Source organism: Elgaria multicarinata, chromosome 1, assembly GCF_023053635.1.
Source record: "Elgaria multicarinata webbii isolate HBS135686 ecotype San Diego chromosome 1, rElgMul1.1.pri, whole genome shotgun sequence".
NCBI lineage: Eukaryota > Metazoa > Chordata > Lepidosauria > Squamata > Anguidae > Elgaria > Elgaria multicarinata.
Window position 1 is genome coordinate 165618226 of NC_086171.1, and position 27991 is coordinate 165646216.

The 27991-nt window shown below is 43.8% G+C and overlaps 1 protein-coding gene across 2 annotated transcripts; it reads right to left on the minus strand.

Moving 5' to 3' along the window:
- Window positions 1-135: 135 nt before the first annotated feature.
- Window positions 136-27975, minus strand: ETNK2 (ethanolamine kinase 2). 2 transcript variants are annotated; one of them, XM_063142255.1, is made up of 8 exons: window positions 27705-27975; window positions 13370-13629; window positions 12377-12514; window positions 9274-9422; window positions 9015-9098; window positions 4046-4248; window positions 2307-2380; window positions 136-555 (listed from the first exon to the last, which is right to left on the minus strand). In XM_063142255.1, the coding sequence occupies exons 1-8, from the start codon at window positions 27867-27869 to the stop codon at window positions 483-485; spliced, it is 1146 nt and encodes a 381-aa protein (XP_062998325.1). In that variant the 5' UTR covers window positions 27870-27975; the 3' UTR covers window positions 136-482. The 2 variants fall into 2 exon arrangements, with proteins under 2 accessions (XP_062998325.1, XP_062998333.1); XM_063142263.1 differs by lacking the exon at window positions 12377-12514.
- Window positions 27976-27991: the final 16 nt, after the last annotated feature.

Here is a 27991-nt window from a genome sequence, read left to right on the forward strand (position 1 = left end):
CAATGTGGTAAAGAGATCCAAGCGTTCCTCCATTTAGCCCAAGATCAAAAGAGCAGAATCCCCATGGATTGTGGAAAAATCCAAATACTCAGACTTTCTCCCCAACAGGGCTATAAAAATCTCAAAGCCATCCCCCACCCCACCCCCATTCACTCTTTGCCTCCCATTCTGTAAAGCCTAGAAGCACTTGAAGCATCCCTTAATACCCCAGACTCTTTGAAGGAAATCTCTCTCCAGCAGCCATGTCCTAACATCACCTTCCGAAAGCAGCATGTGACAGATAATCCATGGGTGGCACAGCCGTGTCCCAGGGGCCTGGTTTAATTTTTTTTGGCTTCATAGGAGGTGTGCTTTCCTTTTCCATCCTTGTTTCTTGATGTCTGACCGCTCAGCAGCTGCAGGAGGACAGGGTGGCAGGTGCTCTACACCAGAGAAAATAAGTATGGAATCTTGAGGACTAGACAACTCTTTGGACTTTAACCTCACTTTGACATTTTGAGGGATGTCACCACAGGTTTTGTTTTAAAGTACTGTTTAAATCTTATGTCTGCGTACCTGCAGAGCAACAGAGAGAGAGAGAGAGAGAGAGAGAGAGGGTTGTTATATCTAGTTCTTCCAAAGAAGTCTAGCCCACAGTAGTTTCACTATGTTCTGTAATCTTTAGTATATATGTGAAGACCTGCAAAATTCCACAGGTACCCTTCCTGTATGTGTGTGCCTGAATATCAGTCCACACCATATGCATCCACTTACACACCTCATTCTCTCACCATATACATCCACTTACCACATTTTTGCACGCAAGATATATAACCTTCTCTCTTTCTCTCTCTCTCTCTCTCACACACACACACATACATACAGACACTCTCTCTCTCACACACACACCCCAGCCTCCCTATTTAAATTCATACACATTCCCCTCGCAACCTCTATTCACACACTCATATACTCTTATTTATTTATTTATTTATTAAAACATTCGTACCCCGCCATATATCACTGGGATCTCAGGGCAGAGTACAGCTAAAATCAATTCAAGCAATATAAAACAATAAATAATTTGAACAGCTAAAACCAGATTAAACCATTAACAGTTAATATCAGTAAAAAAAAAAAAGACAGTAAAAACTAAACTCTGTGCAAATTTAACCCTCAAAGGCTTTGATAAAAAGCCACATTTTAACTTGGCGCTGAAACAAAGCCAGTGTTTTGCACCAGTCAGGCCTCCAAAGGGAGGGCATTCCACAACTGGGGTGCCACTACAGAGAAGGCTCTCTCCCATGTCCCACTCATATAACTGTGTTCAAATAATTCTTATAATTATATGAATATTAATCATATATTATATTATATAATAACAATATTATAATTAAAATGTATCATTATATATTATGTTATTATTACATATATTCCTATAATTTATATAACTCCTATAATTGTGTTCACACACAATTATGTTAGGTGCTTTATACATTACAGTAAGTGTGGTGTAGGGGGTGAGTAACTTGTGGCCCTCTAGATGTTTTGGCCTACCAACTCTTATCATCAGTACTGACTATGTTGGCTACAACTTATTGGAATTGTAGGCCAAAACATCTGGAAGGCCACAAGGTGCCCTGGGTTAGAGAGTCACACCAGGACTGATGGAGAACTAAGTTCAAATTCTCACTCAGCCATGAATCTCACTGGGTGACCTTGGGCAGCCAGGCACTCTTGGCCTAAGCTACCTCATGGGACTGTTGTGAGAATAGAGGGGTGCCTCTTTTACAGAGAACTAATTTAGGCTGAGACTGAAAGGCAGGTTTTTGGATGGCACAAATGCCTAATGGTCACTGACAGTCTAAAGGTTTTGAATGATGATGAACTTTTAGAATGAGGGTTAATGAGGCTCAAGCCCACCTGGAAGTTATGCTCTCTGATCTCGAAGCCCTCAGCTTTATTGCTAGAGGAGAAGTTGCTATGGCTATCAGGGCTCAAAATAGACCTTGTTCCTAAGAAAGATGTTAACACCACTTACACAAACATGCAAGTCTATACATGTCTACTCAGAAGTCAATCCCATTACGTTCAATATAACTTTCTCCCAAGTAAGCCTATATAGAATTGTAGATTTAAGATCTTATGCTGATTTCTGGCATCCCAATCAAAATGAAAGAGCAATTGTCACTGGCGTCTCCCTTATCATAAAAGCAACAACTGTCATTGTGCTTCAGAATTTTCCTTGTGCTAGGAAGAAGCAACACCCACAGATTTCTCTCCCTCACCGTTAAACTTCCTTTCCTGATGCATCCAAACCCACTCACCTGGCAAAATTAAAGTCTATGGTAGAGAATTGGGCTTGAATCAGGCCCCAGCAAGCCCACAGGAAATGGGAGGCCTGGGGAAATAAAATAAAATAAAATAAAATAAAATATCAGACACGTATTTACAGTGTGTGAACGAGAATAAATGAAAATTTGGGCAAAAAAAGGCAAACAACTTGAAAGCAGTGGGGTGATGTGAAGGCGCTCTCACTACATTCAGTTACACATATACCTTTCTTCTGTCCTGGGCCAGGCTCTGAAAATGTGATTTTGGACATGCACGACAGGATTCAGTTTGAACCACAGAAAGGCCTGCACTTATTGACTCGTGTCTGTGCCGTCTCCAGTACAGTCCCCTTCTGGAATCACCAAACTGTTCTGCAGCTATTTTTAAAGTGTCCGCAGGTGTTTTTGTTTTTTTAAATAACGTGAAGGTTGAACATATGTATGCAACTATTAATTTGTTTATTTTTAAAACAGGCCACCCATATGAAGCGTGAGAATGTGAGGGGAGCAAGAAGGGGTCCATTTTAACTGGTTGCCACTAGTTTCTTCTACTTTTCCTACCTTCTGAAGGCCCACTACATGGTCCGAGACTTCCTCACTGTGAAAAATGGTAAGAAAGGGCGGGCCTTTTGCTGTTGCCACCCTACTCAACAGATAGATTGTGTGTGGGGGTGGAGTGGGGTGGAAGCAGTACAATTGTCAGGGCAGAGCTTTGGGGGAGATGCCCAGGGCACCCTACAGTAGCAGGAGGGGCCCCAAACACAGCAGAATTGACGTACCATATTTATAAGTGAAGTAATACACATTACCATCTAAAGAGGGCTACTGTCTGGAACCTAAAATTGACTAAATGCACCACTCAGCGGGACAACAGAAACAGAGTGAGCGAGCGAGCGAGAATGAGAATAAAAAAAAAGGGGGGGGAATGGGATGTAGAGAAAACTGAGTCATGAAAAGAATAAAAATAGTAAAATACTGGGAATACATAGAGGCCTGTGGTAGTGTAAAGTGATAGAGCAAAATGCTACAAGCTGCAGAGAGAAAAAGAGCTGAGGAGTGAGAGATGGGGATGCAGTGGAGTAATCGAGAAGAACAAAAATGCCCCCCCCCAAGAAAATACGCCTGGTGCCCACACTCTTATCTTTTGGGCGCCAAGAGTAGACAACCCTTTTCTCCCAGGCATTTCAGATTCTAGATTTTATCATTTAGATTTGCCTGTACACCACTGGACTGGCTGCCTCTATATATTTTATTATCGTATTTCCTGTGGTGATTTATTGCCATTTTTATTATGTATTGTTTTAATTCTTTTCTCATATAATATGCCCAGAGAACTTTTTGTCACTGGGCAGACTGAAAAACAAACAAAGAGAAGAGTAACAGAGATCAGGTACAGAGATAGAGTATGTCACAGGGTAAAAAGAAGGGACAATGAGATGACAGAAAGATCCATGACATGCGGGAAGGAGAATGTGTTAAGGGGTTCATACAGGAAAGGGGGATTAACAGAGAATGGGATTAAAAAGCAAACGAAATTAGAATTATAACAACAGCAGCAACCATCACGACCACCACATTTCTGTGATAAATATAGTGATATGGCCCTCTTGAGTTAATAAGAAATAAACCAGGCTCTTGGAATGATGTGAATTGTCCACTCATGTCTCCAGTGTAGGCTACATTCTCTTCTCTCCCTCTTTTCCTCGCCCTTCCTTCACGATGCGCATACTCACTAGTGCGAACTGGTTCACTTGCACATAGAGGCTCTCCAGCTCTTCTTCAGTCACAGCTCCGCTCCCTCCTCTGCTTTTGCTTCCTCCTCCTCCTCCTCCCTGGTCCTCCTGGCTTAGCTTCTTATAAGCCTGCAGGTAGTATCTCAACCACTGCAGCTGGACCTCCTTGCAGGGATACAAGCTGTAATCCACCTCATTCAGCCCTGGAAAGAGAAGTTGGCAATGGATAGGGCATGAGATGGAACGGGCAATGAGGGCAGCTTGTGTCAACACTGGGGATGAGTGAAAACTCGGCCTCTTCAGTGCATGATCAGAAGCTCAGCAAAGCCACTGGGAGGCTTTGGGTTGATTTTAAGTAGTGCAGTAACTGAGCTCTGCCCATCCACCCCCCTTTCACAAAACCTGTTCCTCCCTGTGAAAGAGGCAATGTTTTTTCCGCCTCTTTCACAGGGAGGGGGAGAATTTCAATGACATTTCTAACAGAATGAGGTGGGGGGCCCTTTACTTTGTAATTGTAGGAAGTTGCCAATCAGTTTTGTTTTGTTTTTACTCTCAAAATGCCCAAAATGTCACTGCGTCATGGGCTCTACATGTAGAGGCTTTTAGCCCAGCTATGCTTCCTGGAATACCCAGGAGTCCACATGACATTGTGTGGTCTCTTGAGCATTCAGGAATGGCAAGCAAGATTGGGGCTTTTACCAGTGGATTCTGGTGACTCTGATTTCGGTGGGGCTGTGAGTCCCTTCTGAGTTTGTCAGAACCAGCCAGAACTCTGAAGGAGCTATCAGAAGTGCAGAACCCTATGGCTGAGCACTTTTGATAGCTCTTTTAGAGGTCTGGTTGGTTCTGACTGAAAAACAGAATAGATTCATAGCCCCACTGAAATCAGAGTCACCAGACTCCACTGGCTTTGAGACCTTTAGGCTTCTTTTCTTTTTCAGTTTTCCTTTTTAACGTTCTAAAAGCCCCCTTTTTGCTTGCAGACTCTTAGAGGATTTTAGCCTAGCAGCAGTTCCTGAATGCTCATGAGATGTCACATGGTCTCCTGGGCATTCCAGGAAGCATTGCCGGGTTTAAAGCCTCTGTGTGAAGAGCTTGCGATATTGTTGAGAGTAAACACAGAAAACTATAGGGGCTTTAGTGAAGTTTTGTTATAATAAAGGGGGACAGTTGATTGAACCTGCCCTAAAAGTCTTCAACATCAAAGCAATAACGCAAATGCTTTATGGGTCTGAAATTTGGGGGCTTGACAACTCCATCATTAATGCCCTGGAGATTATGCAGAACAATTTTCTTTGAAAACTCCTCTCTCTCCCATCTGGAACCCCTGCAGCTTTTTTGCATACAGAATCTGGATGGCCATCAATTAGGAAAAGAATAGAGTGCTCAGTTAAAATATTTTAAACGAATTGCCACCTTGCCAAATGAACGTATTCCAGCTATGTGTTACCTGGAAATGAACAAAAATTGTTATTGGATGGCAATACTCCAAAAGTTCCTGCATAGCTATTACTTTCCTGAGCTGATATGGATAAGAAGCAACTAAGGGATTGGCTGTTTTGGATAGATTCTAGGAGGGATCTGCAACTAATTAAAAACTCTAAATTCTCCCGGTGGTTCCCTCTTTTGAAAACAGAACATTTCAGAGCCAGCTATTTGTCCAAACTGAGGCCACTTTCCCTAAGAAATGCTTTTATTGAACTGACATTCCAAGTGATGCCAACTACAGTTCTGGATGGATGCTACCACAAGGTGCCATTTGAATGCAGACTCTGCATCTGTGGCCAACATCAAGTGGAAGACATTGTTCACTACATGTTAATTTGCCCTCTGTATAGGGACCCAAGAGAGAGATTCCTGAAACCCTTGTTAACACATGGATATAGGAATGCCCTTGCAGAAACTGTTCTTTTAATTCTGAGTGATACCAACAGTTATGTGACACATAAAGTGGCTTTGATTGCACTGGCAGCAAAAAAGATAAGGAAGAGAGAACTAGACAAAATTGCCATAAACTGTCATGGAGATTCAGACTGCTGAGTGAAAGCTGTGTTTTAGTTATGGTAAATTTCAAGTTATCTGTGTATTTTCTAGGTATTTGTATTACTGTAAATATGTATGGATGCTTCTTTTGATGTATTTGTCATGGCCTTTGGCTAGTACAATAAACTTTGGATTGTTTGAACAATCAGAAAAAGCCCCTTGGCCACCTCCTACAACTACAAGATGAAGGGAACTCCTGCCTACTCACTCCCAGTAGAAATTGGTGTTTTAATTCCTCCCAACCCCCCATGAACTGCCAAAAATGAAAGCTTTGAAATATACGGCAAAGTACAAATTTCAAGGTTTGTCTGCCGTGTTAAGTTATCATGCCATTGAACTGGCATCTACAGTTCAAGTTGCATTGTTGTTGTAAGCAAACTGGTTAAAATGGAAGAAACAAAAAATGTTTGGAGAAAGGAACACTAACTCCTCTCATGGGCAGAACTGTGAATTGAGACAAATGGAACTAAAGTGGAGAGACTGGGGGCAAATCTACACCAAGCTGGATATTCCACTATGAAAGCGGTATATAAAAAGCAGGAGCCACACCACTGCTTTATAGCAGTATTGAACTATGCTACAGGATCTACGCTGCTGCTTTATAGTGGTACTGAAGTGCACTGACAACTGTTGGGGCCCATGACACAGCTACACCAAGCAGGATATAGCACTATGAAAGTGGTATGAAAGCAGTATATGGTCTGTGTCAATGGGCCCCAACCAGTTGTCAGTGCACTTCAATATGGCTATAAAGCAGTAGTGTGGCTCCTGCCTTTTATATACTGCTTTCATAGTGGAATATCCAGCTTGGTGTCAATGAGCCCTGGGATCTAAAAGGGGAAACAATTGGGAAACGGAACAGGAAGTCTGAGGGAGGAGCCTCTCCCTTACCGCAGCTTACTAAGAACAGACTTGTGTGAGCATACTTAGAATGGAATGAAATACTTTATAACTAACCTACAGCCTGCAAAGACTTTACGTTAATGAAACAAACTGGCTAGTCCTTGCGCTTTCACTTTCCTTTCTCCCTCATGCTTTTCTCCCTTTCACTGGGCACAAGAATTGATGGAGGGTGCTTCCAAATGGGGGGTTCCTAGTGCTGCCAAACCAAAAGATTGTGGAGCTATTCCAGCCTTATCCAACCTGATGCACCACCAGATGTGCTGAACTACAACTCCCATCATGCCCAGCCAGCACAGACTGGAGTTGTAGTCAAACGCCTCTGCAGGACACCAGGCTGGGGGAAGCCTGCATTATTTTGTCTTTCCCTCCTTAACTGATTTTCTCTGGTAAGAAAAAAGGATGGAAGACATGGTAGGAAAACACGGGAGGGTTGCAAATGAAAGACAAGGTTGCCTGACCCCCTGTAAAATTCCATGAATGAACCAGCACAATTACACAATAAAAGCCTCGTCTGGAAGCATGCCAAGTTACAAGTGAGCTGGTTTTCCACATGGATTTCGTTCTGGAGAAATGCCACCGACTGAACCTTCTGCACCACTTCTTGCAGGCCCCGTCTGAAAATCTTCCAGTTTGACCCTGCTTAGCTCTTATGATCCTCACGGAATGGAGCACAAGCTGAGATGGTAGCAGACATAATTAGCTATACAATGATTTCCTGTATTATAAAAGCTCAGCAGAGAATTAATAGAGAGACCTGGATAATTACATGCAGGCCCTTCAAAAGGAGCTTGCTTCTAATCCATCCTTTGAGCCAGAATTAGGGAGAGGGAGGGAGGAAGAGAGAGAGAGAAAGAGAGAGAGAAGAGGGAAATAATCTTACAACAATCTAAAATGACTGTTTACAGTAAAGGTACTATGCCATATATTATTCTCGTTTTTCAGCAGTGTGATTTTAAAAGAAGCATAACCTTCTTAAATCCCACACAGAGCATCAGCTTTAGAATCATAGAATCATAGAATAGCAGAGTTAGAAGGGGCCTATAAGGCCATCGAGTCCAACCCCCTGCTCAATGCAGGAATCCACCCTAAAGCATCCCCGACAGATGGTTGTCCAGCTGCCTCTTGAAGGCCTCTAGTGTGGGAGAGCCCACAACTTTCCAGAACTTGTTGGTATTGAAACATGACAGCAGCAGTGGCTGGGGAGAGGTGTGGTGGATAGTCTGCCTGCAGTTAAAGATCAGAAATACAGGCCCTTCTCATTTTCCCACCCCGGAGAGCAATTAGATGGGAGACCCCATGGGAGAGGGCCTTCTCTGCAGTGGCCCAACACCTTTGGAAAAAGTCGCCATCGGAGGCCTGCCATGCTCTGTCATCACAAGCTTTTAAGAAGGCCTTGAAAACATTTATTTTACCTTGGCCTTCTTTTGATATAACTGCTGTTGTTGCCTTTGCTGTTGTTGTTGGTTTTGTTGTTGGGCTTTTATTGTTGTTTTTATTGCTATTTTACTGTGTTTATGTTTTTATCTCTTTTATTATTTTAACTGTTTTCATATATTTTATTGCTGTATCCTGCCTTGGCAGGGTTCTGCCCTGAAAGGCAGCCAAGAAATGCTTAAAATAAAATAAAATAGCAAATAGATGCTGTTGCTGCTGCATGTTGGTCCTAGGGGAGGATGTCCTTTGTGTCCTCACAGGTGAGCATCTAGCATAGGAAGGATAGGGTTGCACAGTCAGCACCATGCAGACATGCGTCTGCTGACAAGAGAGGAGGCCCTTTGCAAGGAAAGATAATAATGCCGGTGCTGGCATCACAGTTTGATCTAGGATGAAATTAAGATTATAGAAAGGTCTGGGTCTGCCTGAAAACCCCACCTATATCAGGAATTGTTTTGGGAACAATAAAGATGTAGATTCAGTTTATGCCTCCTTCAGATAAGACAAAAGGAATCTGAAAATGTATTTCTTGCTTCCAGGAAGAAGAGAATGAGAAGGGGGTGGGGGGGGGAAGAGGAGCTTAACTCACCTGCAAATTCATTAAAATGATTCCCAATGTCGTACGCTTGATAGTTGTAGCCGGTATATTCATAATCTATGAACCGGACATGACCTGAAAATGCAAAGACAGAAACAGTTGGGAGTAGGGTAGGTTCTCTGGCTTAAGAGCTGCTTCTGAAAGGGGCAAGAGGACTTCTCTGACATTTGAATTTGGAATTTTTTTCCCAGGGTAAGGATCTGTGCATTTTGCAAAGCATTCTGCATCTACGATAGTAAAGGTAACAAACCTTCTGCCTTGTTGTAGATGATGTTCTTGCTCAAAAGGTCATTGTGGCAAAAGACTATTGGAGAGCGGAGCTGGGATAGATGGTCCTTCATCCAGCGAATCTCTTCTTCTAACACCTCTAGGCTGGGAATGTGCACTTCCTGATGGAGGCTGGGGAAGGAAGACAAAGTGAGGCCACATCCACTCGCAGACATTAGAATTTTCTTAAGTGTGAGAGACGGATTTTCTAAAATTAGTAAGAATTGTAAGGCAGGGTTGACTTATTCTGGAGAAAGACAGATCCTAGGACACACTGCCCCTAGGTTATCCCATGATAGTTAACTCTCAATATAATGCAGTTTAAAAGGAACATGTGGATGCACTTTAATTTGAATTCAGTGTCTGGTCCAATGCTCACTAGCTATTCAGATCCCAATTGACCACACAAATGGAGACCTCATGATTGAGTGACCCCATATGGCTCTCTCTTATTTAGATAGTCACCATTTAAGAATGAAAAGGTTTCCATTTTCAACTCTAAACCGCCTCTAGTAATATGTGAGCTATCTGAAGGATTAGATCATGCCAAAAGGACTCTAAGGGTGCAATCCTAGGCAAGTTAGGACAGGGGGGAAAAGACCTACAACTCCCAGCATTCCCCAGCCTGGAGAATGCTGGGATGTGCAGGACCTTTTTTCTGTCTAAACATGCTTAAGGTTGTGCCTTAACATGCTTTATCAGCTTCTGCATGAAACCAAAATGGTGGCTCTTTGGAGGAATAACACATTCTTCTATAGTGGGGTAGGGAACCTCCTTCAAATTCATTTCTGGAGAAGCTCTTGGGGAGCTGTGTTCCAGTGGTGCAGGGGGCTAAAGTGGGTGGGGACAATAATACCAGCACATTGTAGCTAAAAGCTGTTACTGTCGATGAATCAGTCTAAGGCAAGGCATTTCAACCTTTTATAGAATGGTGTGTGTGTGTGTGTGCAGAGAAACAACTCCACAAAAGTCAGGAAATCACCAAATGATCGGTGATTGGGGGAAAGTGGATGGGGCCAGGGGAAGGGGGCATGGCTGTCTGGGAAACCCTGGAGGGCCGGATGCAGCCCCCAGATGTGAGGTTCCTCAACCCAGTTTTATGGGCTTGCTGCATCACTTCCTTCAGTCTCGAACTTATTTACTAGATGAAGGCTTAACTGTAGCCTTATGGTAAATAGGTACAAGGCCTTTACTGTGCCACTGAATTTTCCCCAACCTGAGCTTTCTACTCCCACCCCAAGAGATCTTCATATGGATTGCTCTTTCCATACTTCTGCAGTTGTGTTTGGGTGAGCTCCATGACTTGCTTACTTATTTTTATCTTTATCTTTTCTTGCTTTGCCGAGCTATTTCCTTAGTAATCGAATATTGCAACGGGCAGCAAGGCCTGATTTTATTATTTTATTATTTACAAAAGTTGCCAACCATACCATATAAAAGTGAGGAATAGAAGAGCGCCTGGAAATTAGGGGCTCTTGGCTCCCTTCAGTTTCATATTGGATAACCGACTGCAAACAGCCACGGCTCTCTGCATGGCAAGGCTTGGAATTCAATGCAAGCCTACAGCGACCTCACGTTGACCTGAGCGCTGGCAAGAGGGTGTGCCTGAAATGCCCTGGGTACATTTTTCTCTGTAAACAGCAGCCGTTGATACAATATATCGAGCCCCCCCCCCCCCCCCCCGAACAAACAATTCCAGGTTTCTCTGATTGTGCAGGAAAGGTCTGTGAGTGCAAAGAATGATTTAAGAGTGCTGTAGCACTGCTGGCTCACGCCACTAAGCTGAGTCTTCATCCTATTACGGATTAGCCATTAACGGCCTATGGGCTAGTTTACCTTTGTATGCTATTAAGCCTTCTGCAGTTACATTATTTCTTTGACCATGTTTAGTGCACGTCAGATGCAATCTGAAATGCGCTGTGCTCAGAGTCTTTGCCCTTTCACCCATTTGCACTAAGGGAGGCAGTACGGACCAGCTAGGAGTGGTACAGGGCTATTAGTGTGGTGTAGTGGCTAAGGTGTTGTACTGGGAGTTGGAAGATCCGGGTTCTAGTCCCCACTAGGCCAAGGAAACCCACTGGGTGACTTTGGGCCAGTCAAAGACTCTCAGCCCAACTGACCTTACAGGGTGGTTGTTGTGAGGATAAAATGGAGAAGAGGAGGATTATGGATGCTGCCTTGGGTTCATTGGAGGGAAAAAAGGAAGGATATAAATGTAAAAATAAATAAATAAATAAATAAATAAGAGCAGAAAGTACACAGTGTAAGTTGTATCTAGGCATGCTCCAAGTAGAAGTTTGTACATTTCAGTACGGTTTGAGAATTTGCCAGAATCAATGGTTATTTCTGAACCAAAAATGCAAACACCATGCTGCAAAGCCATTTAAAAGCATCTGTCTAGATGTGGAGCAGTACATAAATGTTGTAAATAAGTAAATAAATGACAGGGTATGCTCCTAGGATTTGCTGTAGTGTCTCTGGATATGCCTAAAATACAATGTCAGCGTTGGAGAATGCATTTGTTTCAGCATTGGAGAATGCATTTATTTTAGAGAAGAGGATAGATGCATGACAAACTTCTGGAAGCAGTTCCAGGGTCTGCCATTCTTTTTTCTGAAAATGTATAAATATTTATTTAATTTTAATAATCAATGTTCATGCATCTTAAAAGGCAGTGGATGGTAGTTCGTTCAAAAGGGGCAAACCGCTCAGAGAGTTTTGGCTATGGGGCGGTATATAAATGTAATAAATAAATAAAAATAAATAAATAAACTTAGCTTCTGGCATCAAGCAGAATGATCTGTGCCTTTATAACAATTTATCACTGGAAGAAACGCCAATCACATCGAAAAGCTTGTCCTTTTTATTCTGACATTTCAGGGGTGATGCTTCGGATCCAATCAGGCCTTTGCCCTTCTGCTGTGAGAGGTGTTTTGTTTTAATTGGCTCTAATGAGTTCTCTTTTTCCAATTCATCGCTTGGCCCCCTATGCTTGCACCTGATGCTTAAAATAACTACAGCAGAAGGCACCAAAGCTGCTGGGTAACTTAATGCATTTGCTAGAGATTAGCTTTTGATTTCTTTACCTGGAATGTGATGCCTTTCTGGCAAACTCCGTTTTCACAATGTTAAAGTACTTGTACAGTCTGTGCCACAGACAGGGCTTGGGGAGACTCCCATTGGTGCAAATCCTGTGCATTTTTGCCATTTCTTGGGCTACTAGCCTGAAATAAATCACAAAGACAGAACTGTTTAATGGCCACACACATTGCTTTCAATAAAAGCTTTCAATAAAAGCTAGCCAGAGAGCCTTGGAAACTGCCCAGAGAGCCTTGGTTGTCAGGCAGTATAAATATGCAATAAATAAATAAATAAATAAATAAATAAATAAATAGCTGTAGCAACCTCTAGAAAAAAATAAAATTGTTTTAAATTTAAATTGTAATTCTGAATTGTTTTGCATGTGGAAATAAAAAATAGTTATAAAAAAACAAAAGTGTCACATTATAGCATTTCCACTTTACTGCCCTAACAGTAAAGTATTGCCCTATCCTGCTATCTCCGTGCTCTTCTGCATCTGCCAAAATTGGGATTTGCTCCCATGAGGACACATCAGAATAGAGTTATTTATCTAATAAGATTTGGAGCACTGCATCCAGTCCTTACAAACGAAACATGCCTGAGGTTCATGTCATGGAGAGAAGGGAGGGAGGGAGACCACTGCATGGAGAGCATTCTCCATAACACACAAGCAGAAACATTATTGAGCAGTTCTTTAATGCTCTACCATAGCCTCCCCAAACCTGGTGCCTTCCAGATGTTTTGGACTTCAACTCCCATCAGCCCCCATCAGCATGACCAATGGTCAGGAATCCTGGGAGCTGTGGTCCAAAACTTGGAGGGCAACAAGTTTTGGAAAGTTGCTGTGTGTACCATCTCCTTCAACCACAACCCCATTAGCATTACAGAGCCAAACTAGAAGCGGATCAATTCCTGTGCAGGTCTACCTTAAAGCAGATATTTTCCCTCTGTTGACTGTTATCAAAACGATTTATCTAACCCTCCCATTCCACACACACCTGAACATATTTGGCTGCCGGATATGTTCCGGTCCCAGTGCCTTCCCCGGCATGAACTCGTAGCAATAGCCATTCTCAAAGGTGCAGAAGAGATTGGGGGCACAACCGTGGTCTTGAAGCACTTGGAAGTTCCTCAGCTCATTAGCCCGGTCCACGATAAGCTCTGTCTTCCTGCCATAGACCCGCACCAGGACCGCGTCCCTCATGTTCTCATCCGTGAAGCAAGCCATGAGCTTGTTGGTAATGCCTTCGGTGAAGACCTTGATGAGGAATGAAGAGAGAGAGGGAGATGAATGTTAGCTCATGCTGTATGACTACAACCAGGGTTGCTCGCGCAGGCAGTTGGAAGAAGGGAAAACACTAGGTTGTATCCAATGTTAATCTAATTTAAGTCCCATTCATTTCAATGGGTTTACCCGAAATAGGATTAAGATTGGATACAACCCGTTGATTTAATGAGGAAAGGGTATTCCATTTTGAAAGGATGAAATGCCCTCACTTGAGCTTGCCATGCTGCCACGGTGTTTAGAGGAAATCTTAGGCATATATAACATTCAGGCCACATAAAAAACAAAGATAGCTGTGCTGGTCCATGCCTGGGTGTGGGGTGTGGAGGAATACAAAACCCACTATTGGGCAACACCTTTATTAGGATCAACTAAAGCTCCACAAAAATGTGCAAGCGTTTGAGTTCTTCATCATCAGTGACAAAGAGTTCTAGAGAACTCAAAAGCGTGCACATTTTTGTGGAATTTTGATTGGTCATATTAAAGGTGTTGTCCAACTCTGGATGGAGACCACAGTGGCTGTAGCCATTGAAAACGTGTTTCTAGGGGGTCGAGTAGGCTGCCCCTTCCATTTTGGCAAAGCAGGAGATTTTTGCTCTTGGATTCCACTAGGTTGCATGCAGAAGAGCTAACACTTTCTCATTTTCCTTTACAACTGTGCAGTCTAGGCCAGCCTTCCCCATCCTGTCACTGTCCAGATGGACTGGGCTACATCTCCCATCATCCACAGCCAACATGGGCAACGAGGGTGATGGGTATTGTAGTTCAACACGTCTGGAGGGTACCAGGATGGGGAAGGTTGGTCTGGAACTATAGAAAAGCAGGAGCTGCAGAGCCATAGACTCTGTACAGTGTGCTCTAAGCTGCAGCGGCAAAGGAGAACAAAGCTGTATTCTGTGTAACCAAGCTAGGTCCACAAGACATCATGCAACTGTGTGCCAGTGACGAACAGCATATTCCTGAGTTGCAGTGTGGCTGCACCTCCAGACTGCTCCAGACACAATGATGGCCTATTATCCCCAATTCAACTTTTGTCATTGCCGCAAACTTGCCAGGTGATCTAAGGCCTGCCATCTGCCGTGTGGGCGTAACAACACTGACCTACCTCACAGGGATGTTATGAACATTTCATAGTGCTATATAAATACCAAGTATAAGAACATAAGAACAGCCATGCTGGATCAGACCAAGGGTCTATCAAGTCCAGCACTCTGTTCGCACAATGGCCATCCAGCTGTTGACCAGGAACCCACAAGCAGTGCGTGACTGCAACAGCACCCTCGTGCCCCATGTTCCCCAGCAGCTGGTGACTTCAGGCTTACTGCCACTGATACTGGTGGTAGGACATAGCCATCAGGAGTAGAAGCCATTGATAGCCTTCTCCTCCAGGAATTTATCTAACCTCCTTTTAAAGCCATCACAATTGGTGGCCATCACTACATCTTGTGGTAGTGAATTCCATAGTTGAACTATGCACTGTGTGAAGAAGTGCTTCCTTTTATCTGTCCTGAACCTCCCACCAATCAGCTTCATGGGATGACCCCGGGTTCTAGTATTATGAGAGAGGGAGAAAAATGTCTCCCTATCCACATTCTCCACACCATGCATAATTTTGTGTCATTTGTTATTATTTATAGGCATAGAACATCCACACCATGATTTGCGGTGGACAACCCAAGCGTTTGTTTGAACACAACTGCATGAAAGGAATCTGCAGCTCTTAGCTTCACACATGAAGAAATGTAGTATGTGAAGCAGCAAGATCCTTGTGTTACCTTACTATCTCTGTTACTAGAAATTTCTGCTGGTGCCTCAGATTTTAAAAACAAGTAATACTGATCACCCATGTCCACTTCTCCAGGTTCAAAAGACCCTCCTGTGTTTTTTTATTACCTTTCCAGAAGTGTGCTTCTTTAATCCTAATACTATGGATTAATAAAACATTTTTTTTAAAAAAAGAAGCAAATAACTTTCTACCCAGAATGTACAAATTTCCTGCGGATGCCATATTTTAACCAAGTTCAGCTGCCATAACCTTCATGATAAGAAATAAAAGGCAGTGCAAAAGAGGCTAGTGAAATTGCTACCAAGACTGGGTAGTCACAGCAGTAGGGAGAGGACCCAAAGTGGAAACCATGGCAACAAATGCCTTGGGATGAGCCATCTGCATTGTTCATTAGTACACATCTTTTGGGGTTGTGCCCTGAAAACTATCATAGTGCAGTGGTTAAGAGTGTAGGACTGACACAAGAGAGATCAGGGTTCAAAACCCCACTAAGCCATGGAGCTCAGCCTGGCCAACTTTACAGGCGTGTTGTGAGCATAAACTGGGGCGTGGAGAAAACCACGTATGCTGCCCTGAGCTCTTTAGAGGGAATTCTGAAGTGCAAACCGTTTGAAAACAGCTGATACCGTATATTCTTTTTTGTAGGCATGAGAATCAGCAAAGGAGCAGCAATAAAGAAAAAGGGGGAAAACAGGACGCTGAAGTCAGACGCTATAGCAGTGCTGTTGTACTGGCTGAATAAAAGATGGGTTGTATAATATCCCTGTGATTAGCTCTTGTCCTCTGCTGATGACAGAGATGATGCAAGTCTAGTTCTAATATTAGAATGGCACAGATCTATAACATGAGATGCTGGGTTCAAAAAGACTTGTAATCCACCCTGTTTTTTAAACGAACCAATGCTTAATGCCGCCTTCCCCAACCTGGTGCCCTCCAGGTGTTTTAGACTTGAACTCCCATTGTCCTCAGCCACCATGCGCTGGGGATAGTGGGAGGTGTGATCCAACATAAGGTTGATTTAATCCATCAGAGCAGCACTTCTGATAGATTCTGTGGCTGGGAAGAACAAAGAGCCGGTTTTTAAGCCTATGCGGCAGGGTCTTGCTATTTACTGTGTAATCTGTACAGCACCATGTACCTTGATGGTGCTATATAAATAAATAAATAAATAAATAATAATAATAATAACTACATGCGGCTGGGCAGACTGGTGGGGAATGGATCATCCCAATACAGATCACTGTGAATATAAACTGGAATTGAACGTGCTTCTGTTTTGGCCTGCATGAGGGAGGTTTGTGCAAAAGGGCAATTTGTGCTCATAAAGAATGATTTCAAATAACTGTTTGGATACACGCATCATAAAATCAGCAGGAATACATAAGAAGAACGTCAGAACAGCCATGTGGAATCAGACCATCTAGCCCAGCATTCTGTTCACACAGTGGCCAACCAGCTGCCCATGGGAAACCCACAAGCAGGACATGAGTGCAGCAGCACCCTCCCACCCATGTTCCTCAGCAACTTGTGTACACAGGCATGCTGCCTCTGGTACTGGAGGTAGCATAGAGCCATCAGGACTAGTAGCCATTGGTAGCCTTATCTTCCAGGAATTTGTCCAATCCCCTTTTAAAACCATCTAAGATGGTGTCCATCACTACATCACGTAGTTGTGAATTCCATAGTTTAACTATGCACTGTGTGAAGAAGTACTTCCTTTTATCTGTCCTGAATCTACCACCAATCAGCTTCATGAGAAGACCCCAGGTTCTAGTATTATTTCTCCCTATTCACTTTCTCCTCACCATGCATAATTTTGTACACCGCTATGTCTCCTTTTACTTGCCTTTTCTCCGGGCTAAACAATCCCAGCTGTTTACTACTAAACCAGTCTAACACAGAGGAGGGCAGACTATAGGCTTTGGGAACCCCTTGGTTGTTTTTCCTAGAACCCGAAGAACCACCAACTGGACCCTGGTGCAAAGAGATTCTGAGGCCAGGAATTTGATTTGAGTACCAGAACTGTATGGAGCTCTCAGTCCTTTCACACATAAATTAGCTCCTGATTACCTGCAAGGTTTCTCCATTTCAGCAATCAAATTTAGGATGGAATGAGTCATTTCATTGCTGCTATTGTTGGACAAGTGGGAGTCAGAAATCCTTGCTGATCTACTTCAGACACAGCTGACCCAAGACATTTTGCTGCCTGAGGCCAAGAACAAGATGGCACCCCCTCCCATTCTATGTACAAAAGCTGATTGGACAGGCAGATTTGCCTTCAGTGCTGATGAGACAGCATCTTCCACTGCACCTGAAAGCAGCAGTGCAAGTTAGGTGCACAGCAGGCTCTATGGCACATAGAACTCTCCTCCGACACCTTGCTGCCCTCTCCCAGCATTTGCCGCCTGAGGTGACTGCTTCACTCTGCCTAATGTTAGGGCCAGCCCTGACTTCAGATCATCCAGATATCTATTAGTTGATCTAGATCTTCCTTCTGCCCAGCCCCAGTATAGTGCATGAAGTATGTAAAATTGCTTGAAGTGGAGAGAACATTCTTGTAGAGAGTGGATGGAGGGGAAGTCATACGTATGCATCTTTGCTGGTTTGTACAAGGGCCAAAGAAAAAAAAAATGGCCAAGAATGTTTTTTTAAAAAATGGTTTTGTGTGGACTGTGCCTGAGCTATATTTCTCTCAGAGACAACTGAAGTCATAGCTCAGCAGCTGATCTGAAGTACAGCTCCTACACTTGTCTCCTGCCTCTCTGAACTTGGAAGTGAAAAGACCTGCCATCCTGGGGAAAGAGAGTAAAATGAGTGTGCATCAGACAAGGGACCACCCAACAGGCAGCACTCAAAAGAAGTGGATGAAGTGGGATGGAAGTGGAGGAGAACAGTCACACTGACCTAGTGAGAACTAATGGAAGCGGAGATATAGTACTCGAGAGCAATGTCAGTGGGAATAGAGGCAGCCCTAGGCTAATTCCATTTAGTTTATTTTTTAGTGTCAACTGACTTGGGGGGTCATTCTGAATTGATAAGCCAGATAGGGGGTGGAATCAATCAATCAATTATACCCAAGCCCAGAGGAGCTCTTGACAAGAATGCATAATTCAGAGACGCATCCCTGAATTAGGGCAAAGAGTTTGGCAATGCAAAACAACAAAAATGTAGGATCCAGAGACACAAACAAATGGAGCGGGTGGCAATGGAGTCTCCGATCAATGGAGACGTCTCTGATGAGGACGCCTGTGTTGCTGCTTTGACCGCTCCGCACAGATGGACAGAGAGTTTTGTTCTGTCTTCTTCCGCACTTGGCTCACTGCCTCAGCATATGAAATTATCTTTTTTTTCCCTTGCTTAAAAAACAAGCAATTGGACTTCCACATCCACTCTGTCTCTGTGTGCTCCTCATAGATGCTCAAAACAACACTTTTCCCAGGGCAATTTTAGATCCTCAGGCATTTCTGCAGGCCAGAGTTGACTTCAGGCTTGTGGGTTCTACCTTGGGGGTCTTTTTTCCTCTAGAAACCTGAGTCCACCAATTTCAGCCAAGTGGAAAATAGTGGTTCAGGCAGGTGGACATGCACTAAGAATTAGGTGGCTCTGAGCACATGCACAGGCCAAGAAGTCATGATTGGTAGCAGAACCAACCTCAAAAACCCATTCGTGATTCTTCCCTACAAACATTCTTTTCAGAACCTAATTTAGGGCGGGGAGGCTTTGCTTTCGTTTGGCTAACATCAGTACCTGGAATGTTTGGGCAGCTGTCAGGGCCCCAGGGCCCCTTAAAATTTGCTGCTTAGAGGTAGGTCTAGCCACCATTTTAATTTCCCCCAAAATGCTCCTAACATAACAGTGGTCTAGGGCATTGTGGGGGATTAAAATATCGGCTAAACCCAGCTGTCTGGCACTGTTCAGAGCTCTGCTTAGAGTGTTGCCTGCCCACTACCACCAGGTAAACTTCCTACGACCCTCTAATGGAGAAGGAGCAGAGAACACCCTACAAGATACCTTGCTCAGGGCCCCCTCAAACCTGGAGCAAGAGTGGGGTTTAATTTGAGCCAGGCTTGCCAAAGTTGAATCTGTTTTCATTACCTGCCTGGACTCATGTAGTATCTGTCTGTCTATCTATGGGTGTCTTTGGTACACTCCATAATAAGAAGGATACAGGGCCAAGTTGGGAAGAGACCAACTTTGCTAACCATTTAGAAATTGGGCAGTAATGCCTGCTCACTTCCAAACAGAACCAGGAGGTCATAGCGGTGAAGAAAGTAGTAGTCAATTGGTGGGAAAATGGCTCAAACAGTTGTTTGCATATACTTCTGCAGTTGTACAAGTGTCAAGAGCAACTCCACTATGATGAAAGGTTACAACATTTGGGACTGTTTAGCTTTTGCTTTTTTTAAAAGCGAATACGGGGAGAGATGATGGAAGGTGTAGAGACATGATGCAAGATGTGGAGAAAGTGGATAGGGAGACATTTTTCTCCCTCTCTTATAATATTAGAACCCAATGGCATTATCTTATGAAGCTGAATGGTGGGAGATTCAGGCATATGGTTAACCTATGGAATTCCCCACCAAAAGATGTAGTGATGGCCACCATTTTGGATGGCTTTAAAAGGGACTGGATGAATTTCTGGAGGACAAAGCTACCAATGGCTACCAGTCATAATGGCTTTATGCTACCCCCAGTACCGGAGTCATTATGCATCTGTATACAGTTGCTGGGGAACATGAGTGGCACAGCTCTTAAGTTCCCATGATATCCCCATGCTGATGCCCTGAACTCTGGCTTTGTTTTTAACTGTTCTTTGCTATAAAGCTTATTGAGGGTTCCCCCACCCCTACAAGCCTTAATAGGATTATTGCCTTTTATCCCCTCCCTGGTTGCATTCCATGACATGAATTTTTTTAGCAGCTTATCTATCATTCCTCAATTGCCCTGTGCAAATATTATTCTCTTTGTTGTGTAACCCACAGCCGTTCCATCCTAAAGGAGAACATTTAGCCTTTCAGAAGCTCTCATGGTTAATAAGTTTTTCAGTTAATATCTCCAGCAGTTTCCCTTTCTACCTTCTGGCCCATTATGTTTGCAATAGTCCTTTGCTAAACACGCAGGTAATTATGCCAGTGTGGTGTAGTGGCTAAAGTGTCAGACTGGGAGTCAGGAGATCTGGGTTCTAGTCCCCACTCGGCCATGGAAACCCACTGGGTGACTCACAGACTCTCAGCCCAACCCACCTCACAGGGTTGTCATTGTGAGGATAAAAAGGGGAGGAGGAGGAGGATTATGTATGTCACCTTGGGTTCCTTGGAGGAAAAAAAACGGGATATAAATGAAATTAAATATATATATATATATGAGGCAGCCCTATAGTAGAAATGATCAAAGTCAGCCTCCCTTAACCTGGTGACCTCCAGATGCGATGGACTGTAACTCCCTGCATCCATCAGCTGGGGGGGGGGGGCACTAAGTTGGGGAAGGCTGATCCAGGTAGCTGTATAGTCACAATTGCTTCCTACCTACTACAATCTCAAATCCAGGAACTTCTGCTGAGTCTCTAAAATCCAAGATTTTTATTTTCAAAAAGAAAAAAGAAAAGAAAGAAAAGGTGAAAAGGCATGCTCTTGGCACTCAGGATTATGCAGAAAATATGTGATCCATTTCTGCAGCATTTTCAGAAACCAAAACAAGGCACCTTGTACAACTCCCAATAGACAGAGTGCTTCATGCATAATCACTACCCTTAACACAAGTTTCTCTCTTGCGGGTTCCATACGCCGTCTTTGCCTGCCGCAACTGCTCCCATGCCCTAGAGTAACTCAGTGTGTAGCTAAGCCTCAGACCGTGCAACTGAAACAACCACATACTCCTTCGCTGTTTACCACTGCCTCGGTTGTTTCCCCAGTGTCACATTTTTAGATTGTAAGGTCCTCAGAGTAGGGAACCTATCCTCTTGAATTCTGTAAAGCTCCACGCATATCAATGGTGCAATATAAATACTATAGTAGCAACAAAATCTGCTTGATCTCCAACCAGTAACCCCCCACCCCCGCCCCAGCATTAGGATCCAACCCAGCGAAGCAGCCTTCCCCAACCTGGTGCCTTCCAAATGTTTTGGGACTACAATTCCCATCAGCCCAAACCAGCATGGCCAATGGTCAGGAATCCTGGGAGTTGTAATCCAAAGCATCTAGAAGACAACAGGTTGGGGAAGACTGCACTAAAGGGACCTAAATATAGCAGAGCCTAGGAATGTATGAGAATTTCGGTTTTGCTCGCAAATAGGTGAATATGCTTTCTTTGCAACTTTGAGTGCAATCGCAAGCATGTGCCTATCGAAAATGCTCGTAAATTGCTGAATATGTGCTCGTATTCGATTTGCACACATTTTCTAAATTTACTCCAATGTCCTAAATTTACACAAATTTTGTAATTGGCTCAAATTTCCCTCATAGATCAAACCAGCCCCGTTTTAGTCTATGGAAGAAATTTGCATAAATTTAGGAAATTTGCACAAATCAAACAGGGGGAAGTTGTGTAAATTTCACGTTCGATCACTGCTGAATTAGTGCAATTTCCCCATTTGCACAGAGCAAGCAGTGATCACAAATGCCAACAGGAACTGGGCACGAGATGAGCAGTGAGACAATGTTTGAAAATGGCTTGTTCGCCCATCCCTAACGGAGCTTTACAGTGCAGTCCTATAGCTACACATAAGTAAGCTTCATTGGGACTTATTTCTGGGTAAGTGCGTCTAGGATTATAGCCTCATTTAGGTTGGGATTCAGCATCTAGGGTATGGATTTAAACTGATCCAAGGCGTAGAGAAACTTATCCACTATCTCACAGCTGCAATGAACCAGAAGTCCAGTCTTTTCCCATGGTTTGTCTGATGTCAAACCCGACCCCTGAATGCTACAGGAGGCAGGAGAGAATGGGCTGGTTTGCACGACACGACAGCCGAACTTGGATAATTTAATCCCTGTTGCGCCATGGCAAGGGGGTTGCCATATCGTCTGAACCCATCCATCAGGGTTTGTGCAAGGGTTAAACAATCCACACATAATTCTTGGCTTGTTGTAGGTTGTTTAAGCCTTGCATAACCCCCGATAGATAGCTTTGCATGACGCAACAACTCCCAATTTATAGATTGTCAGGTATAATCAAACAGAGGGAGCAATGTGGAAAAGAACGGTAAAGACCATCTGCAAAGCGGCAGGAAAGGTACTAAACCCCCGAAGTGGGGGCTACATATTCAAATTGTGCCCAGCATGTACCATGGCTGCAAACTGGGTCATTATTCCTGAAGGCTGGATCTTCAAGAGCCTTTTGTCTGACCGCTATTGATGGACACATGGGGGCCAGCCCAAGACATTTCTATTGCTTCAGGCAAAGGACAAGATGGCGTCCTCTCTCTCTCTGATCCATATACAGAAGCTGACTGGACTGGTAGCCGAGTCTAATTTTAACACTAGTGATGGGTTAGCATCCTCCACCCCACCTGAGGCAGCAAGCTAGTGTAGGGGGCTCAGGACAGGTTGTATGGCATACACACCTACAGCAAAGAACATCTGGAGAGTTTAAGAGGCATATTTGGGAGGTTTCCACTGCTACTCCATTCCCCCCTTCCCTAGCATCTGCTGCCTGAGGCAGTTGCCTGCACCTGCCTAATGATAGGATTGGTCCTGGATGGACATCTCCAGCTGACTCACCTATAGGGGGGATATTAAAGGAAGCCAAAGGTGGTGCTTTCCTCATTCTCTTAGCTACTAATGCCATACAATTACTATGCCTTGACTACAACAGCCAGGTGATTGTGGCAATACTCTGAATGCCACGAACTGAAGGGTTTGACGTTATTAATTTCACGGTAAGGACAATGGAATTTTATGTGGGTAAAGGGAAGGGTTTATGGGGGTGGGGCTTTTTCCTATTCCTATACCCCCACCTCCTTTACTTTAAACACCTTGCCTACCTCCACTCTCTAATTTCCACAATTTCTCCATCTAGGCAAATATAGGACGGGGCTTGATTAATGCCGGGGGTGGGAGATCTGTGTGTAATGAAACCTACAAAATGTACACTCAAATTTTAGCCAAATTATGAGCCTCTGTAACTTTCTAAAACAATAGTAGACAGTCACAAAAGGCATCTCCTGTACTTTGAGCACTACTTATTAGACAGGCATATAGCATATGGACAGAATCTCTGCCCCAATGAGCTTACAGACCAGTGTTTAGTACCTTCTTTCTTGGCTCTCTGCAGATGACCTTTACCATTCATTTCCGCACTGCTCACTCGCTCGCTGTTTGATTATACTTGATAATTTATAAATTTGTAATGATCCTTCTGTCACTGACTCCCCACGCTTGCTAGAAGTCTGTTTGCTGAGGGCACAAAGCCAAATTGGGCATGCTAACAAACATCAGCAATGCCACTCTCATCCTTTCAAACCCAGACTATCATTTCCATTTAGGCTTTGGGATCTCCCCGCAGATGGTGCTGGTTCTCTTCTCCTTTTTAAAGAGCACATTGGGGGGGGGGGGAACTTATATTCAATGTACTCTTTCACCACAATGGGTTTCATAAAAGCCTTTTTCTCTCCCCCCCTTTTTTTTCTTTTTTAAAAAGGTGTATCTTGGTGAATGTTTTCCCCTCCTTATACACAAAAAACAAAGGTAGATAGATATCTTGGCCATAAGGGGAAAAAAATCCAAAATCCGTATTAGGGAAATACCTTTGTTAGCTGCCTTAAGCAATATTCTGCTGGAAAGGTGAAATATAAACATTCTTAATAAATAACTATGCAACTAGTTTTAATTTGCTATTATCTTAGGGCTGGACATTAGAGCAGTGATTTAATGCTCTTTGCACTCAGATGCTTGAAAGTAGCGTTATCAAGGAATCATAGAATAGTACAGTTGGAAGGGACCTATAATGCCATCGAGTCCAACACCCTGCTCAATGCAGGAATCCACCCTAAAGCATCCCTGACACATGGTTGTCTAGCTGCCTCTTGAATGGCTCCAGTGTAGGAGAGCCCACAACCTCCCTAGGTCATTGGTCCCATTGTTGTACTGCTCTAACAGTCAGGAAGTTGCCCCTCCTCTCTCAAATACTCTTTCAAGTATTTGAAGAGTGCTGTCATGTCTCCCCTCAGTCTTCTCTTCTCAAGGCTAAACATGCCCAATTCTTTCAGTCTCTCCTCATAGGGCTTTGTTTCCCTGATCATTCTCTTTGCCCTCCTCTGAACACGCTCCAGCTTGTCTGCATCCTTCTTGAAGTGTGATGCCCAGAACTGGACACAATACTCAAGATGAGGCCTAACTAGTGCCGAATAGAGGGGAACCAGTACCTCGTGCAATTTGGAAACTATACTTCTATCAATGTAGCCCAAAATAGCTTTTCCTTTTTTTGCAGCCATGTCACACTGTTGGCTCATATTCAGCTTGTGATCTACAACAATTCCAAGATCCGTCTCGCTTGTAGTATTACTGAGCCAAGTATCCCCCATCTTGTAACTGTGCATTTGGTGTGTTTTTTCCCTAGGTGTAGAACTTGGCATTTATCCCTATTAAATTTCATTCTGCTGTTTTCATCACAGCACACCAGCCTATCAAGATCACTTTGAAGTTTGCTTCTGTCTTCCAGGGTATTAGCTATCCCACCCACCCACCCACGGAAGTTCGCAATGACCTAGTCCAGTGACCTAATACAAATGACCTAATACAAATTTGCTCAGCTCCTAAAGCTCACTTCACTTATAAAGTGAGTATTCCCCCAAATGTTCATTGGTTCAGATCTGGGCATGTGTCTCCCTCCTTCCATTGCATTTTGGATTTTCTGAGGTTAGAAGAAAAATGGACGAAGTGTCTGGGAAAACACGGGACAGTTACGAGTAGAAGACAACACCATTTAGACCCCTTGGCAAATTCTGTGTTTGAAGCAGTGTGATGGTGCAATAAAAACGTAGTCTGGAAGTACCCTTATTGAGTACAATCTACTTTTCCTCGCAGCATGGATTCAAAGCAAAGAGGAACAGTGATGCCTTATTGAAGCAGGAGAGGCAGACATGAACATCAGGATCAAAGTACTTCACTTCAGTAACATGGGAATAAGCTGCTGTTGTTCGGAAAGGCAGGTGCAAACACAACTTGAAGTATGTAAGGGCCAGTGGTGGCTCCGATGTCAGTGGATGGTGACTCTGCGCTGGGTTTCAGTCAGAATTCTAGCACCTTGAATAGCTCCTTTAAAGTTCTGACTGGTTGAGATTGAAACCTAGCAGACGCACCACCCCAAGGACACTGGAGCCACCAGATTCCACTGGTAAGGGCCATGCCTTGAAGACAGGGCTGGGGAACTTATGGCCCTCCAGCTGCTGCTGAACTGCAACTCCCATCATCCCTGGCATTGGTAATGCTGCCTAGAGCTAATGGAAGTTGGAGTCTAATATCATTTTGTAGTTCATAGATTCCCCACCTCGTTTTAAGAAATCGAGATGTTAAAATCAGACGATCAATGCCCCTGTAAAGTTATACCAGTTAATCTGGAACAGGATCTGAGTAGGGCATCACTCTCTGTAGAAAATATTTCAAGGAAACTGAGCATACCTTTCTCATCTTAACTAGAGTATCCCAGTTTCATTCGGGGAGCCAACATGCAGAATTGCTGAGGTCTCTATCTAAGCTCATGTCTACCAAGTTGCATTCATTGATGTGGTACAAGAATGTGCCATTAAAAGTTTTGATCCAGGGACTCTGTATGTTGCATTTAACTATTTATTTATTTATTGCATTTCTATACCGCCCAATAGCCGGAGCTTTCTGGGCGGTTCACAAAAAACTAAAGGGTTATTTCATCCCATGGACCATAACTGAGCATTGCCATAGTATAACTAGGAGTGGTAAAATCATCTATCCTTACTTAGTGTGTGTATGGATAGCTTTGGCCATAGACAGCTTGTTATTCCCTAAAACTGCTCTGAAGACAAGATAAGATTGTGCACAGATCATGTGTGCCTTGCAGGGATTGCACATCCCAGACTGGAAAACTGAACGCACCCCAGAGCATCCTATGGAGCCATGCCCTAAAACTAATGGGGAAAGAGGGAAATTCATTCCATTTTTATTTTGCAGATGTGAAAACTGAATCAAAGAACAGAAATTAAATGGCCTGGCTATAAGCAGGCAGTGACTGCCAAATCCCTCTGCTTCGAATCTGGATTACACTGTCTTGTGTGTGAACTCCCCTATTAACTGATCTCCTTGCTTAAACAAGAAAGGAACATAATGAGCCATATACAATATGTAATCTATTCATTTTTGAATCGATTACTTATAACCACTAAGAGACCTTTTGGGGAGAAACAGGAGTGGAACATTCATCTGACGCTTAGAAACTCTGAGGGATAGAACGGGTGCATTGTACACCACATATTTAGGATTGTGCCTGTGAAATAATTCAGCCTTCCCCATCAAGGTGCGCTCTAGATGTTTTCAATGATAACTTCCATCAGCCCCAGCCAGCATGGCTAATAGTCAGTGAAAATGGGAGCTGTAGTCCAAAAGATCTGGAGGACACCAGAGATGGCTGCGAGGTGGATTCATTACCTTGTACTGTACTCCAAACTGCAGTCACAGATTCGAATTCCTGCTTGACCCATAACCATGAACAGAAAGGGTGGGACCATCCTTTTACTCTGTACAGCACCATGTACATTGATGGTGCTATATAAATAAATAATAATAATAATAATAATAATAATAATTGACCATCCTAATATGACAAGGGTTTGGATCCACTGAAGGAGAAGACCCATTGAAATCAATAAGAATTAACTGAGTCTACTCCTAAAATGGATCCAATCCAAGGTGGTTAAAAGTACTATGGAGGTGATGGGGCGGGGCGCTTAATCATATTAAATTATCTTCTGCAAGACGAGCCCATCGAAATTTAAGACAATGTGTTGGGTGCATCTCAACAGTGAAAGAATTAAAGCCACCCTAGCATCCAAACCCCAACCTAGACTTGTTGAATGCTCTCAAAAGACTGGGGGGCCAATTCCACTTCCTTCCTCGCCATTCCCACCTCCTCCCTTCCTGCCTCCCCACGCCCCTTACTCTTCCTCCTGCCCTACCACAACCAGCCCAAGGTTCTCAGCCCAGCGAGCAAGAGGCGAGCGTGTTCGGGGAGGTTCTGTGGTCCTTGGCACCGCCTGCCACCAGCCAACTCCGTGCAGCGCTTCTGTGGTCTGTACCTTGGTTTTAACTCGCTCGGTCTCCCATTGTGGTCTCAGCTTTCGGATCAGCTGCAGAGCCCCCGGCAGGACGTTCGTCTCATCCACCGCAATGCTGACACGCTGGATGGCGGGGTAGCAGCTCGTGGGGACGCGCGGACTCTCCGCGTCGTCGTCGTCCTCCATGCCCCAGAGGCAACCCGGCGGCCACCACGCGGCTCTCTTCAGGTGCGGGGCGGCAGAGTTCGGGAAACGGAAGGAAGGGCAGCGCACCCTTAGGGGCCGCCGGCAACTCCACCCCCTCAGCG